The following is a 17,633-nucleotide window of genomic DNA, read 5'->3' on the forward strand; positions in this document are numbered from 1 at the left end:
CTTAACACACTTCTCCAATTTTTCTTGCTCAATTCCCACTTGTTGTCCTCTAGGATTGCAGGGAAGCAATTACTTGCTTCAGAGGTTATTTCTGTAATTAAAGCAAATTGACCTCACTTTTTTTTTAAAAAAAAAGGAATTTCTGTTCCACTCCAGAAACCAGCCTGGAGTTAGACATTGCCTTACCTACACCCTGCAAAGCTCCAGTGTTATTTTAAACCCAATAAAAGAGTGACTTGCACATGCACAGTGACCATGGAAGCACATGCACCCTTGGAGAGTTCCCTCCTTGTGTTCTGAACTATGCTGACGATGTCCGGATGGGATTTACAATTGCTCAAAGCTACTATTGTTCACACTACATTAAATCTACAATATATGCAATGAGATACCATAATATTTTCACTTGGAACTTCTATTAACCCGCAGCTTGACTGTATTTAATGAAATATGCAGTGCTTACAGAGTTGATTTATATGCATTGCTATTTACAATTCACATTTTTATAAAAGAGGAAAAAGCACCCTAAGGAACTCATGGTTCTTTTGACTTTAACAGAGAGTAAAATGGCCTGATTTAGTTTAGCTCAGTAACACCCCTGGAAGCCCCAGAATCTTATACTGGATTAGGGATGGAGACAGGAATCACTGATGGAGCTGAAACAGCCAGCATAGGAAATCTACTTTTGCTATCAACCCTGAGCCAAAACACTCCTGCATATTTTAGAACAGAAATCACAGTCATATTTATGTTTCTTCTGCATAGAATTATACACAAACAATGTCTTTGCATGCAGGAAACTTGGAAATGAACTTTTGTTAAGTGTTGTTCTAGAACTAAGTGATGGGGAGGATTCATACTTCCAAAGGAAAATTACACAGATAAACTTTTACTTGTGACAGAACTCCTGAGTATATTTAATTATACAAAATAAAGGCATACAAAATTAGTTAGCAGAAGGCAGTATGTTGGTGGCCTTAGAGCTATCTTACAAACAATCTGTTCTATATATCAGTCAACATAAAACCATCACTCTCCCTATTCCTCTACCAATTTAACACTCGGTTATCTAGGAAAAAAACATAATTCTTTTTCTCTTAGATAGCATGATCTGCATACAGGTTATGATAAAAACAGACTGTTACCAAAGCAATGCCCTCTGGGCAGTAAAGAACATGAAATTTTCTTGTGCTGCACCTGTTCCCTAAGGTGGTTTGCAATCACGACTAGCAAAATTGAGAAAAGACAAGAAGGGTATTCATCCTCTAGAGTCAGGATTGTGTAAGCCTAAAAAAAGTCATACATTTTAGTACTCTGTGTATATACAGGCCAGAATCTCTATTGATGAGATTTTTCAGAGCAGTTTCTGCAGGAATGTTAAAATACCTTAACAGAGAATGAAAGTATGACAAAACCTCTACATTTTTAACATTGAGGCTGTATGCTGAATTTTTCACATTCTTATTTGAAAGAGGTTTAATTTTCTTTCCCCATCTCAAAACTATGACACTGAAGGGATCACTTACACCAAACCCATTCCCTGAAGAAATATACCCAGAAAAATAACCTCCCATGGAAAGGCATAGCAACAAGAGCACAGTGTAGCTAAATTCTCCAGAAATTAATGACTGGACCTCTTTTCCCAACTCCTCCCTACAACATCAACAGTCTTAGAAATTACTGAGTAGAGCAAAATGCTTTAACACCACCTGGTGTAGTTTTCAGCAGTTGGTTTTGCTTCCAGGCCTGTCATGGCTCATTAAGATAGTACAATACTTTCTGTCTGCAAGATTGTTCTCAGGGACCGTAGAATTCGAGATAAAATGAGATACAGAAGGTTTTATCACAAGACAGAACACGACTGTGACATCATGCCAAGGTTTTAGTATCTGAAAAGCTACAGAAGGAAAAGATTTTCAAGGCAGGTGAAGAGTAACAACAAACCAGTTAGAAAAGGTAAATACAACTTCCAAATGCTTAAAGAAACAGAGTAGACCACAACAATCTAATTCTGTGTGTACTCATATGGAGTATTTTGTCTACATGGGCTTTGCTAAAGCTTCATGTCTTTGCTTTGCAGTTTTATCACTTGGTAACACTTTGAGATTCAAGATTCAACATTTGATTGACCAGTTTAGTAGTGCTGCCCAAAAATGGGTTAAAATTGAAAAGGACAAAACAATGGTAACAGGACACTAGCGTGTTAATTTTCCCTGTGTGCCCTGAAAATTAAAATTAAAAAGAAAATTCCAAAGCTAACAGAAGGAAAGAGGGACTGTCAGGGATGCACTTGCTCAGCTTTGCCCCAGACAGTGAATCCGACAGACACAGAGTGCCCCCTGTGGGACTGCAGCTCATTTCAGCGCACATGAAGCAATCACAGGACAGGTTCAGGTGCCACTGCTGCATCAGGTGATGTCTGACACACCAATGACCCCAAGCCTGAAAGCCCAGCCCAGTGTGATGTGGCCTAGGAAGCCACACCTTGCTGATGTGACAGCAATGTGCTGCTGCTTTGGGGCACTGGCAACAAACCCAAAAGGATTTCAAACTAGAGACAACTGTTCATCTGCTCTGGAGGATGCTGTTATTCCATAGGCATAAACCATAACTGCTTTAAGGACCAGGAAATTCCTTAATTTTCAAGAAGACAGGTGTAGATGAGCCAACAAACTACTGTTGGATGGACATTGATACTTTCTTTTTGTTTTAGTTCTGTTCACCATGGGTGTACACAACCTGAAGTATTTTTGTTTGGTTAAACTGTTTGCAGGGCTTGAAATTACCTCACACCTCATTGTGGATCAACTGATTTTACTTTTCTGGCAAATAAACTGTGTCAATTAATCAGTTTCTTTTGGATTACTTTCAACTTCAGCTTCATACTCATACCTCCAGACAATGCTGCTTTATTGCTGGGAAGATGAACTTTTCACAAGATAAACAACCTCATCTTCCACTGACTTCATTTTTAGTTGTGAGTGGTCATATGATGGCATTTGTATTTTTTATTATCTGAGAGCCAGAAAATGAAGATGTGGACCTCTCCATCTACCAAATATTTCTAAGTCATATCATGCAGGAAAACTGTAGCAGAGATATGAGTGAACATTCTGCCTGCATAGCCCTGCCTAGGCTGGCATCTCATTTTCTATGAGTGACCCTCTGAAGCTCTCAGAAGTTTTCCAGCTCTGAGATGAAGAAAGCAAAGTACACAATAAACAGCCTCATTGAGCTACACAGACCTGGTTCATTTCTCATCACTGCCTTCACTCTGTATCAAAGAAACACTATCTGTGGGATGAATTCATGACATTAAAAACTACTGTGATAAATACTCAAAAGTATTGCTTTTGTACATTACTACTCATGTACAGTCAGACAAGAAATCCAAATATGCTTTCTGACAGCTTGATTTTGAAACATAAATTATTTTCTGTGCTAACAATTCATCTGCAAGATCTCTGATTATTTTTCAAGAAACAAGAGCACAGTAAATTATTCTCAGAGAAGTAATAATCCTTCTGTTGTGAGCCAGCAGGATGAAAGATCCAACTCTGAAGGGCCAACTATGTTATGTAAGTCTGCATACCTTGAATTATAGGGCTAGCAGCAATTGCAATTAGCAGGAGAAGGCATAACTCAGGAAAGGGCTATTGGATCCTTCTCCAGGTCTGAAAGAACACCTTGAGAAATGCCCCAACTGGGACTTTTCAACCCTGGAGCACATGATTGGGAAGACCTTTCTGGTCCTTCTGACCATAACAAAAGGCCTGTCTAGTAAAGAGAACCTAAAAACAAACATGCAGACACAGAGACTGTTCCCCTTCCCTGTGAGTGCAGTGTCCACTGCTGCAGATTTGGCAACTGCAGGAGCTCAGCCTCAGATTAGACTGTTTGTGCTTGGTTATTTTCACACACTGCCAAAATTTGCTGACAACACCAGGGGGAAAAAAAAAAGAAAGTAAAACTGGTGATTTTCAACAGTTTATAACTCAGCTCAGCCTAAGCAGGTTTTTATGGGACAAAGAACAGAGATTTCTCTGTAGACAGCACTTTATTCCTGCCTAATTTAAAAGATTTGCTGTGAATGATGGAAACATTAGAAGTTCTTAAAGAAAACATAACAAAACAAAAATCCTAGCAGTTCACTAGTATTTCTCTGCAGTAGATCAGGTTTGGTGATATAAATAGAGACCATTATCTGCTTCTCTCATAATTATTTGCAATAAAGTTTTTTTAAAGAAAACGAAAATACTAAAGGAAGAGAGCTTCAAAATACATAGTATTTCTTCAAGGAGTGAAATTTCTTGCTTGGAATATTTCACACTTGAGCTATTCTAGTGCCACACTATTCCCTAAGGAGTGTGAAATGATCTTCTCAGGGTTACAGAGTCAGTGGTAAACACAAGTTCTACTCTAAAAACCAGTATTTTAAACATGTATTTTCACTAGCATTATTTCTAACAACTTCCTATTAAAACCCAGAGGTAACTTTCTGGAGTCCCCTTGTTGCTTTAACACTTTCTTTCACTCCATATCTGGAATCTCCTAAAGCAGCATTTCCTATGATATTTTTCTTGTCTGCTCCCCAGCCCCATCAGCTGATTGCAGGGCCTAGGTTGTTAAATCTACACCCCTAACAAATCTCTAATTTAATCAGTGCTGGGTTTGAGCACCTCAAACTTTTCCCACTGAAGCATGCCCTAGAACATAGGAAACAATATTGCTTCAGCATCCCTTTGAACACTACCTGTACAACTATTTTTCCTCCATAAGAACTCCAAAAGCAGCTAATTGCTTCACAAAACTGGCCACTCATTCAATTACTGACATTTTTCAGTTGAAATATTAGTAAATATTTTAACAACATGAGAAACTTTTTGAAAAACTAGAAAACAAATGAGTGCTTTTCATAAAAGACATAGGGAAAGCAGGGCAACAAAGAATATACTGGAGTTTCTGTATATAAAATAAGATATTAATTGACTGGGAGTCCTCAGTAGAGACTTGTTTGCAACAGAGCCTCATGGTGAGGGCGAGGTTTTGAAGTTTGGATGCCTTTGGCAGCTTTATAGAACTTTAAGACAGACCAGCTATGACTAAAACATGCTCAGCTAGTTAACTATACAAACGTAATGCTTTTTCCATCTTCCTCTCCTTGTGCTGACAGCATTACCATTCTCTCCAGTGTTCTTCTTCCTTCTGAGGCACAATGGATCCAGCAGTGCATGCAGTACCTGATACCACATTTCAGTACAAAAACCTTCCAACAATAACTTACACAGGTAAGAGAGGTCATCATTCAGAAGTGAGTAGTTATATTAAAGGATCTACACAATTCCAAATACATTCAGGATATAGACTACACTGCGTGTAGATTTTAATGAGAAGGTTTGGCAGAGCAGTTTGGCAGAAGAAAGCACTCTCAAGTGATTGGAAATGGGATACATCTCCAGTTGCTTTGGATTCCCACATCACCTAAAGAGCTATTCTTCCCATCCCCCCATACAGCAGCTCTCAAGGCAGTCAAATTTATAGCTCAATAAATTTTTTTATTAAAAATAAAAAGTGTGGCTTTTAAGTACTGCAGTCTTCCAACATCCTTATGCCAGGTCTAGATCAAACTGTTGTAGCTGAATATATGAAGCTGGGGAGGCTTGGCCTGCTTTATACAGCAGTTCTAAGTTACAGTTTCAAGATCTAAGCCACCTCTTTCCATTTTGTAACAGCTGTTTTTCTATCCTTTCATTAAAAAAAAAAAAGGAAAGGAAAGAGACCAGTGTAGAATAGTTAAATAAATAAATAATGGCTCACAAAACCACAGTGGAGGAACCACTGCTAGTCCTGCCAATAAAAATGTTCCTTCTCTTCAGGGCTGGCTAAACAACTGAAAGTGCTTCTAATGAACTGCTGGCAGCACTATCCATCATTGCACTAAATGGATTCATGTCTCCCTAAACCAAGGATAACTATTTATCTGTAATGCAGAGTCAGAAATTAGGAAGTATTTAAGCCTGGGAAGTCTAATCCCTCTCTTCTTCCCACCTCCTCAAAGCTTGGCTTTATCCAGGCTTCCCTGTTTAAGGATGATTATTAAAATTTGACTGATAGAGAACTTCAAACTGCTCCAGTGCTAATGAATCATCTGAATGAGTTTGAAAAATACTTGAGCAGACCAGAAATCTGCAGTGTGACTTTACCATTACAAACACCTCACATTATGTTCATCTTCTCCCTCTTTTTTTTGGTCATTTGCTACACTGCCTTGCACCTTACCTTGAAGTAGTTATAGGCTGCTCAAAGCAAGATTTGGTACATTTATTGGACATAGAACAACTGAGTCCCAATAGTTGCTTAGGATCTTTGAAGATGCTATTGTGCAAATAACAGAAGTCTACTGTAGACAATCAAAAGGAAGAAATTTTTTTGAGCTCTAGAGGAAGTGTGAAAGTGATGCAAGTAATCCCTGGGCAGAAGTCACCTCTGAAGGCTCAACTGATTACAGATAACTGCTATCTGCAGAGACACATCCATGCAGGGCTGTCTTTAGAACAACAAGGATCAGAAAGGAATGCAGAGACAACAATAAAACAAGCCTATAAATAATAATAGAAGACACTTACTTCATTTCCAGGACCTCCTCCAAGTGTTTCCTTCTTTCAGCTCGTAGGTTGGTCAAATGAGTTTCCTTCTCAGCCAGAGACTGTTGTGTAGAGGACAATTTGGCTTTCATCGACTCCAGCTCCTGTTTGACCTTCTCCATAGCCATCATCAGCTCCTCTACCTAAAACATTTTTGGAGAAGACAGGAGGAGACAAAAATTATGCAGTGTGACCAGCTGGAACTTCCTCAGTGTCACAACTGAATTGGAGTACCAATGTTACCAGGGAATGGAAGCCACTCAGCACTTCTGCAAGCAGGAGGCACCATCCAGTGCTGTGCACAGGATGTCTACACTTGAACAAAGCAGCACTGCAGCTTGGGAGTTCACTTAGTTTGGTCACATAATCATTAAAATAGAAACCTTCAACTCTTCTGTATTTCTGTTTCAGAGAATGTACCACAGGGATAAGAGGATGGCTTGCATATGTTAACACTGGTCCACAAAAAGGCAAGGTATTAAATGAAACACATTGATAATACACCAAAGGATAAAACACTTTCACTGTAAATGATGCCTAAAGAGAAACTACATGAGCATTTTAGGAACAAAGGTAACATTTCTGAAGCAGGGAGAGGAATGGATTCCCATCAAGATGTGAGGCTACTTCCCTCAAAATACCATTTGAACAATGTTTTTAGGCACATGTTGGGATTTAGCAATGTAAGACATTCAAAGAGTTGCTGATGGCAGAGAAGTACAGCAGAACAATGCTCTTATCTTCAGCAAACTGGAAAGATTCAGAAACAACATAATTATAAATTCTGCCATATATTTTACACAAATTAGGAGTAACTTTATTTTGCACTCAGAACAGGTTCTGTCTTAGGTAAAATTTGTCACTATTTAACATTCAAAATCACAATATATGCTTAAATTTAGCTACATATAGCATTCAAAAACCTCTGGATGTGCTTTAATAATTTTATAATAAAGCTCAATGGCGCACTGTTACTGTTATATTTTCTGAAAAATCTCTTTGCCCAGGATTTTCTCCTGGGAAGCTGAGAAGTCTCAGAGAAAAAGGAAAACAATAGTTATTTGTTTCTTCTGTGTTTTGCTACTTTGGAATGTATTTAGACATTGTTTACCAACAGTAAACAATGATTCATGTTCATTGGTTTCAAGTGAATTGTTTTTACTTGATGACCAATCACTGTCCAGTTGTGTCAGGACTCTGGAGAGTCACGAGTTTTTCATTATTATTTTTTAGTTCTCTGTCTGTATATATTTTTATTTTTTAGTATAGTTTATTATAGTTTTAGTATAGCATTCTTTAATGTATTACAGTATCTTAAAATAATAAATTAACCTTCTAAGAACATGAAGTCAGACTCATCATTTCCTCCCTTTGTCAGGGGTCTCAGAAAATACCACAGCACACACTACTTTCACTGACTTCTTCCATGAAGGCTTTCTCTTTCCATCACAAACCAAGTGTTCATAAACAATTTTATAATGTGCATTCAAAGGGAGAAACTCAGATGCTACTGCTGCACAAAACCAAATATTTGTATAAATTTAGTATGCAAACACAGCACTACATTGCCTTTATATCCCTCCATAACAGTCAACTTGTGATCCATCCTGGAAGTGAATTATTGAATTTACAACAAGCTCAATTTCTGCTTACATGTTTTTACAAGGAGAGTTGAGTATGCAATTTGCTATACAGGTGCTGTAGGAGGGAAGTATGTAACATGCTTTAATAAATCCTGTACTCCTAAAGTTAGAGCTAATGACTCAGGACAAACATGGATAATAAGACTGGTTTTCATCCTCAATGGTGACAGAGCAAGAAACATTGCAATTGAGAATTAGGAGATTTATAAAAACCCAGCACAGACATTGTGCAGTGTTTACTGCAAAAAACCTTTCTACTTCTATTCAAATGCAGCTGCCAAAAGGTGGTATTCTTATGCTTAGCTAACTAAATAAAAAAATTAAAATATCCAATTATCATAAACTATTCAAAATGTACAGCTAAGAATTCATCTAGTAATCAACAGACCAAAGGAGAACCTCAGTGACAAGTAGTCCAAACTGGAAAGCATGGATTTAAAAGCCACACTTTCCCTGTTTTATTAGTGTTTAGTGTGCAAAACAAGATCAGAAAATCTGTCAGTTTTTAAAACTAAGAGAAAACTCCATAAAGTGAAATAGAGAAAATATATCAGAAAAGAAGAGAAAATATATCAGAAAAGAATGCAAAGAACATCAGAAATAACACTACTAGGATGGAAACTTACTCTTAGAAAAATGGTGGAGTAATGAAGGTGCACTTGTGCATCAGCTGCTATAGGATATCAGTCTCTCTTTCCTGTGGGTGGATCAAAAATACCTTCATGCCCATTTTCCCTTAAACTGAAGAGAGGCACTCCAGCTACAAACCCCTGGCCTTGAACAGAAAAGCACCTGGAATCAGCAAGCCCCCAGCCAACTGCAACAGTTAAAGGGCCTGTGTCAATTTGTCAGCTGCCAAGATAAAACAACCTCTGAAGCAACATCTGCTCCATAATCAGGTTTGAAATGTTTCTGACAGGCTTCCTCCCCCTGCCAGCCATCAGGGTCTGTGGTGCTGACACTGAAGGATTGGTTTGCCTGGTGTAGATCTGCAGTGTGACAACTCTGAGCTCTTTGGAAGACAAGAGGAAACTGGAGCCTGATACCTCTCCTAGGGAGAGGTGGCAAGGGTTAACTCTGCAGGAGTATCTCTTACTAGTGCTTACTGCAGGTACTTTATTTTCTGCTCATTGCTCTGTTGGTAACTTTTTAATTCTAAGGTTTGAGTTTGGATTTTTGCAGGCCAACAGAAAATTGATCTAATCATGTATTAGGAACGGCTGGAATGTGAGCAGCTTTTAAACTGTGCCAACAGCTTGGTTTACAGAACTGTCATTACCTTCCAAGCCCCCCAGCAAGGGCCATTTGTCACACAATTTAAAGACAAAGTTCACCAAAATAGTGATGATTGTATTCACAGTAAAGACTTCGTTGTTCAGATTCATCAGGTTGTAGATAGGCCATGGGTCTATTACAATTAAACTTCTACAAAACAAAACATTTTATTTGGCAGCTTCTCAATCTTAGTGCAGACCTATCTCAGTAAGCAGTCCTGTGAGAAATAATAGAAGAATATTCACTGGAAGCAAACTACTTACAATGCACATCTAATTTAGCCTATACAAAAACCTTCACATCTACCCTTGATTTCTGTCCCCTGAGAGCAGCTAATTATATAATAAAGAAAAAATATTTGCCAAAACCAGAGCTCTTGGCACATGGAGACATTTTCAGACATGCTGTTGACATTTTCAATTTAGCTGCGGGTAAGCTCGTGCCCTGTGAGCTGTACTAGAAAGTCTCCACCCATTTCAGAAGATGCAGAGTGAACTCTTGCTACTCTTTGCTCCAATGACAGTATATAAAGCAAGATGTATCTCTGCCTGTCTAGGACATAGCCCCAGTTCAGTTCTCTGTAGACAGGCCAGAAAATCTTCATGTATTCTGAGCAGAGACCTTAAATGGAGACTTATTTGTTCATTGTTCTCAGGCCTTAACTGACCTGCCCAAGTGACAGCTTATCTTTAAGGAAGAACACCAAGCTGAAATAAGTTTCCATTAGAGGAGAGATTTCCTGAGAGATTGAACAAAGAAGGCAAAGAATGTCAATTAGATCAGGATGAGATTCACAGCAGCAGAAAAGGGAAATGTCAAGACAGGACAAATGCTTTGCATAATATTGCATTCACTCCTTAGGAAACATGAAAGCAAGGTGGAGAGAAAGGGCAATGCAACAGGAGAAGTTTATTTATGTCAGTCACAGCCTGTAAAGAAATTATTTAATAACAAAAGAAAATGAGGGTCTTTTCAGGAGCCTATCTACCATCTTAACCTCCCTGCTTCTACAGATTGCTATTTCAACCTCCTCCAACTGCAAATCATAACTCAAAAGTCCTTTGCACAGACAGAGATACAACATTATCTCCAAATATGAAGTGGTTCCAGTGAACCTTTCTGGCCATTGGGTACTGTGAGGCCGGGGACTTGCAAAGAGCTTGGTCAAGTTCCCCAAAAGCCAGTGAAAAGACAGCAAAATTGAGAAAGGGACTGTATACACAAATATTACTGAGTCTGGAAATCCTTCCAACCTCTGTACTACTCTTGGAATGATTTCTGATGATCAGGATAGGCAAGCTCCAGTTCCTCACCTGTTACATGAGAACTTATGCACTGCTAAAAATTCCTGAGACACAACTGATACTTCAGGCCAGCAAGAATGCTCACATCACCTGATGTGGTTGTTATTGTTTGCCTCGAAAAATCAGAGCCCAAAGACTCCAACACCTGAGGTCAATTTAGACAGACAACTCACTGACAGAACCTCAGCTTCCCCAAACACTTCAGATTGTTTACATCACACTTTTCTTCCCATTGTGAGCTCTCCTCAGTGATAAAGCATCACCTGAAGATAACTTTTCTACTGCACAGAATTGAAAAAACCTTCTCTAGCCCTCTCAGGAAGATAGCTCTAGAGCTCAATTTTCTGCTTGCACCCTTTCAGAGAAGCAGAGCAATTCTGAGAGGCACAAATTCAGAGCCACAAATGCGTCATGAATGCTGGTAACACAATGAAATTCACTACGGGGGGACTGTGCAACTCTAGAGAAGTAATGGCAGAGTCATCAGTTTTGGGGGAAAAAAGAGCACAATGCCATACACTTGATAAATCACCTGCAGGGGCAGAGGCTCTGTTCTGACATGGTGACCCACAGAACCCATGTTTATAGGCTATGTGCATACCAATAATGAGGAAAAGGCTAAAGAATGCCCTAGACAGACACCAAAAAGGAAAATGTTCTAGTCTTAAGTGATAGGATATTAATGTATCCAAATTCAGATTTATATGACTGGCATTAAAACTAGTAAATCACTGGTACACTATATAAAAAATATTTTTATTAGGTAAGGCTTTTTCTCAGCTGTAGATTATCAATCTTTACAGAAAAGATTGTGTATCTATCTTTTGTTTTTAATTTTTTCACAGAATGGTTTGAGTTGGAAGGGACCTTCAAGCATCACCCTCCTGCCGTGCCCTTAACCAGATTAGGCCCCTCAAAGCCCCATCCAACACAGCCCTGAACACACTTCCAGTGATGGGACATGCACAACTTCTCAGGGCAGTCTGTTCCAGTGTCTCACCATGCTTATTATACAGAACTTCTTCCCCATCTCCAGTCCAAACTTGTTCTCTTTCAGTTTAAAACCATTGACTCTTGTCCTGTAACTACAGACCTTGGGGAAGAGTCTCTCTCTCTCTTTCAAGTTCCCTTTTTATACCTCAAGGTTGCAATGAAGTCTCTCCAGAGCCTTCCCCAGACTGAACAATTCAAATTTCCAGGGTTTCCTCATAGGAGAGGTGCTCCAGCCCTCTGGATCACCTTGGCCTCCTCTGGTCTGCTCCAGCAGGTTTGTGTCCTCCCTGTGCTGGGGGCCCAGAGCTGGATGCTCCAGGTGGGATTTCTCCAGAGCTAAAGAGAGGGGACAATCCCCTCCCTCAACCTTGCCAGTCTCTAATTAAAAGTCTCAAAGGGCATGACAAGGGTACCTGACTGTTACACTAAGATCCTTACTTCTAAGCTGGAGATACAGTATTTTAGGCCAAACATAGGAAACACAGTTCAATGTTTAATTACATACTTGGAATCAGAGTTGTTTTTATGCTTCTGATTCAGAATCAGATTTTGTGTTTCTGGTTTATGATTCTGATGGAAAGAAATTCTAGTTCTTTCAATATACATACAGACACAGCAGGCCATGGGACAGCTGTTAATACTCATTATTGTGTCTCAAAAGTTCCAGACAGAATACAAAACGATGGCATTTCAGAGCACACAAGTACAAATACCAACACAAAGTCATTTTCCATGATCTGTGTATAAATCAATCACTAGAGATCTTTTCAAAACCATCTCAGCAGGTTAACAAGCATATTTAAAATTATTTATTTTCTAAACATAGACCTGCTTTGTATAAACAAGAAGTTAGCTTTGCAAGACAAAATGTAATAAAAATCTGTAGTTTTACCCAAAATTAATTAGGCAAGCAAAACAAAAAGTCTTGCAGTTAAAAGTCAGTAGGAAGAATATCAGAAGGACTGAAAAAGTAATTAACATTTCTCAAAGTGTCACTCTCAGAGGACAGTCTCCTATTTATCTACAGCTCTTGAGTTTTTAAAGTACTTTTTATCTCACTATGTACATTGCTGAAATGATAAAGAGTCTGCAAATTTCTGCATTATCTTTTACTCAGTTGAACTGATAGGACTGCAGAGAAGGAAAAGAAATAGACATGAAAAGAAAGACAAAGACAAGAGATCTGGCTCCGTGTAAACTTGTTTGGGTCCCAGAAAAAATTCCTAGAACAGATGTTAAGACATGGAAAAAGCACAGGCCAGACTTGGGACTTAGGCATGTAATTTAACTGCCTCCAGTAACATATTACAGGGAGAAAGCACTGAGTCTGACATAACTTGGATTGCCAGCAGGACCAGATGGTTTGCTTAAATCACAAGCTAATAAACCTTTACACAAAATAAGAGGGAAATGAGTTATGGTTTCATCATAGCCCCATTTTCGTTAAAGCAGTAGGGTGGCTTTAAGGTACTCTTAAAGATTATATCCAAGACACTGAACTAAACTCTTGGCTATTCTGAATTAAGGGAACAAACTTCAAATTCCTATAGATACTGGGAAAACTGTTAGGTATAGCTTCTTTAGAGCTAAAAGTACCAGAGGAGAAGGAGAGAAATCAGTAAACAATAAGAAAACTTTTCCTGTCCCTCAGTAAAATTATACTGTAATGTCTGATTTGTAAGGGAAGGACAGCCCTCATTCACAGAACAGCAGAAAGCTCTGCCCCACTGGCAGCACAGGAGGGTAAAGCAGGATGGCTCTGGCTTCAGTTCAAGCCCCTCTTATTCAGCACCAGGGCACAGGATGCAGCAATTAAGATGTTTCTATCACTTCTACCTGCATCTCAAAGGGGGTGCCAGACCTGCAGCACCTTCTGCCAAAGTCAGCTGTGTGCAGCATTGGAGGACTGTGGCAGACTGCACATGGAGGAGGAGTCCTGTTTGCAGTAAAGAGGGGAGTGAGCATTGAAGCTCTGAAAATGGCTGGTGGATTATCAGTTCTCCAGAGAAAGGCAGGGTCTTTTGATCATCTGTAATATACAGCAGTAATTTTAGGGGTGAAGTTTGTCTTTCTTTACATTACTGTGTGGCTTTCTTAAGTCCTTGTGCCTTTGTTTTTTTGGTTGTTTGGATTTTGTACATTCAGCATCCCGGACAAAATAGTGTCTTGGTGGCTTAACAGAACTGGTGCCACTGTTCCATTCTTACCTTATTAAATGGAAAAAAGGAGAGGAGCAAGATAAAGAGAACAAAAGCCCATGGTCTGAAAATCTGCAGGATACTGCAGATGAATGCAATTTTTCTTATCATTGTGAAACTGAGATATTTAGACAGCTGATGTCTCTTATTTCCATGAGCTGGTCTCTCAACAAAAACTTCATTATAAAAAGAGCATCTGATAATAAAAAGGAGTTAATGCTCTGTATTGCTCCTTGCTATCTCCACTGATGGCTCTAGGTAAGGCAGAGCACTTAAGAGATTTACCAGACATCAGACATTAACATGTTCCTCCTGCAGAAGCCACACAAACATCAACAAAGAAGTCTCTGTCAAGGGTTTTGTTACTTGAGTATTCATGATTTTTTTTACACTCATACTGTGAGAGGGCTGAGTTTTTGTATGAAGAAGGAGGAATCAGGATTCACAGATGTTTGGACAAGAGAAAACTCCTAAGGCTTCAGGACTCAGTGAGTCACAGCTGTGTCCTGTTAGGATGTTTGGAGGTAGCTTTGACAGTTTATCTCCTAAATGTGGGCTATACCCTACACAAATAAGCAACAGCTTACTGCTGGGACAAGAGCTCTTGAGAAGGAAACAATAATTGCCTCTGCTCAACACAAACAAAGTGTTTGAGTCAGGCCTTGAATAAAAGTAAGTGAAAACTGAATTCTGATTTCTACTGAGGAAAAGAAATCTGTTTTAGTTACTGGTATTTGAAGAGTGTAACAAGTTACAATTCTATTTCCACATTTTCCTCATGCAAAATTATTATCCAACAAAACATTCTCATGTTTTTTAATCCATATCATCATACCAAAGGAAGCTGTCCTATTCTACTTTACATTGATCTACAGTCTCAGGAAACTGTCTTGCATTCATCTTCCAGGACCTGCAATTCCCAGCCCTTGGGAATACAGCAGCAATCACTAGGAACAATAATCTATCTTGAAAAAACTTGGATTTTGATCACCTTTTAAAAATCTCCTCAGAGGCAGAGACCCTGAAGAGACCCTAGAAGCACATCCTGTGCAGTGCTGCACATGTTGTGCTCATTTGGCACAATTTATCACATCCAAACAAAATTCTCTAGATCTATGATTAAATCATGATACTCCGGCCAGAACTCTAAACATGGCCATCTTCAAAATAAATTGCCCTTTCATAGGTTACATCTACTGCTGCTAAGGTAGAAGTGAGACTAATTGCCCAAGGATTTCAGCAGGTTTTAACCAGCTTTCTGCAGACCATGCTGATTTCCATTTTGCTGCATTTTAGACAGTTTCAGGTTAACTAGGATATGTCACCATGGCAGACAGTTTAGACCTAACTGAATAATATTCAAAGTAAATATTTAATGCTATGCTACACAGCACAGCAAAGACTGTCATTTTACATAGCACAGATTGATTTTCCAAAGAGAAAAACTCTGGTATGATGTATTAACTCACTACAAGCAGTGAAAAACGTTATGCTGATTCCATATACAACTTTAACACTCTTTTCCCAAAAGACATTAAGGATCATGAACATAAATAAATGAAAGCACATGCACTGCCATGTGAAGGCTGAACATGTGGCAACTGAAGAAGCACAGTCTCATTGGCAAACTCTGCAAAGTTTCCACCTCCACAAACTGGTGGAAACAGACCTTTAGCATTGTAGGTAACAGAGAGCAAGTAGCAGAGCCTGACTACAATAAATAAAAAGAACTTCCACTGTTTGGAGCCAACTGAATTCAGGCTGAAATTCAGTGAAGGGTTTAAAGAAATCCAATGGGAAGCAGCAGTACAGGGAAGTCATGGAGTTTTTGTGTGAGCAGGAAATACTTCAAATGAAGAGGCATCCTCAATTTAACGAACCTCAAGCTCTTCAGTCTCCTATGTTTTACTATATAGGAGAATGCTATGGAAAGGAAAACAATTTATTTTCTTGCACTTCATGGATTTGGGGGAAAAATCAATTACGTCAGAAAAAGAATATATATGAATCTAATGTTCAAGACTAATGAGTTGTTCTAATGCTTTAACCTATATATTATTGTATCACACTTGCATTTAAAATTAGAGAAAATGCAACTGGAAAAGGAATTTAAAATTAAAAAAGCACAGGACTAGCTTAAACAAATATTAACAAAAGTATTTGTGTGAGTCCTCACAATTACAAGCAAGCATTAATGTAACCAAGTCTGCAAGAATTTGATTTTCTCTTGAGCCACAACAAATAAAATGCTGTCTAGAAGTAGGTGCTTAAGAAAATAATACAACAGGCAGAGAGATGCCAAGAGAGATCTTTGTCTGGGATACCTGGCTTAGCAAAAGGCATAACTTGAAATCAGGATTTATCTATTAAACAATAAAAGAGATAAAAATACAGACAAAATGACCTTAAAATCAGCACTTGCACCAAATTTCTAGACAACATTTTTCCATCAGTATTTCTCATTTCATTAAATGAAAAGGTGAGTTACATGGAGAAATGCTCAATGTATATTTTGCACAGAGGTTAATTATGCTTTCAGTGTCCCTAGCTCTCCTCAAAAGTCATCAAATTTTGACTACTTTGCAACCTTAAACGAGAGCAACAAATTAAACAAAAACAAAGTCGTCATCCCTGGAGGAATGTAAAAGACAGGTAGATGTGGTGCTTAGGGACATGGTTTAGTGGTGGGCTGGGCAGTATCAGGTTAATGGCCGGACACAACGATCTTCGAGGTCTTTTCCAACCTAAACACTTCCATGATTCTAAAAGATTTTAAAGATTTTTGTCTATAATGTCAGAAAAAGATCTCTGCCTCAAAGTTGTTAGGCATGATTTCCTATTCATTTCTCTCTCTATTCGTTTTTCCCATCTGCAGATAAAAAACCCTCCCAAGCCCCCAGCTCAGCACAGCTGAACACAACTAAGACAGAAAAAATTCCACTCTTCCACCTCTTAAAAGGTACATTACTGAATGCTGAGGGAATTACACACCAAATTACCTCTCCCTTGCAGGGAGTGTGACTCAGTGCAAATCTGTGTATTTTTAAAGGAAAAGGTTATGTAATCCATTTAAATATCCAGGGAAAAGAAGTAACTTTAGGGAGATGCAGTGCTCCTAAAAACGACTGCAAACATATTCACTGACAGGGCCCAGTGAACTTCAGTTACCCAAAATGCTTTCTCCTACCAAAGCAGAACAATCAGACAAAGGAATAAAGTAAATCTCTTGGAAAACAATGGTGAGATTATACTTTGGGCTGACACTGACTTAAAAAGCTCTTAAATTTTTTTATCAGTAAAACAAAGCAAAATATAAATTTTTAGCACAGAATTTTACTTGATATGAACTAAGTACTCAAATTACTTTGCACGTGTACATATAAACACACACTCAAAAGCCAAAATGATTTTGGCAGACTTTTACAGAAAAGAGCTTTTCAGCAGATATTCAAGGGAAGTTCAGCCAAAAAAATGTAACCTCCCAAGAAAAATTTTTTTAAAAAATCTCCAGCACCTTCACCCCCAAGCCATACCTTGGACTGCCTTGATCCCCTATCTCTAAATTTATCAAATTTC

At 38.6% G+C, this 17,633-nt stretch overlaps 1 protein-coding gene across 13 annotated transcripts in view; it reads right to left on the reverse strand.

Annotated features, from left to right (window-relative positions):
• Positions 1–17,633, reverse strand: part of ERC1 (ELKS/RAB6-interacting/CAST family member 1) — a 271,066-nt gene that overhangs the window by 91,037 nt on the left and 162,396 nt on the right. For all 13 annotated transcript variants that reach the window (XM_064736111.1, XM_064736157.1, XM_064736148.1 and 10 more), the window contains one exon: positions 6,627–6,787. In XM_064736111.1, coding sequence (XP_064592181.1) covers positions 6,627–6,787 — 161 coding nt within the window. The remainder of the gene's footprint in view (positions 1–6,626; positions 6,788–17,633) is intronic.

The sequence above is a fragment of the Zonotrichia leucophrys genome, chromosome 1A (assembly GCF_028769735.1).
Source record: "Zonotrichia leucophrys gambelii isolate GWCS_2022_RI chromosome 1A, RI_Zleu_2.0, whole genome shotgun sequence".
Classification (NCBI taxonomy): Eukaryota; Metazoa; Chordata; class Aves; order Passeriformes; family Passerellidae; genus Zonotrichia; species Zonotrichia leucophrys.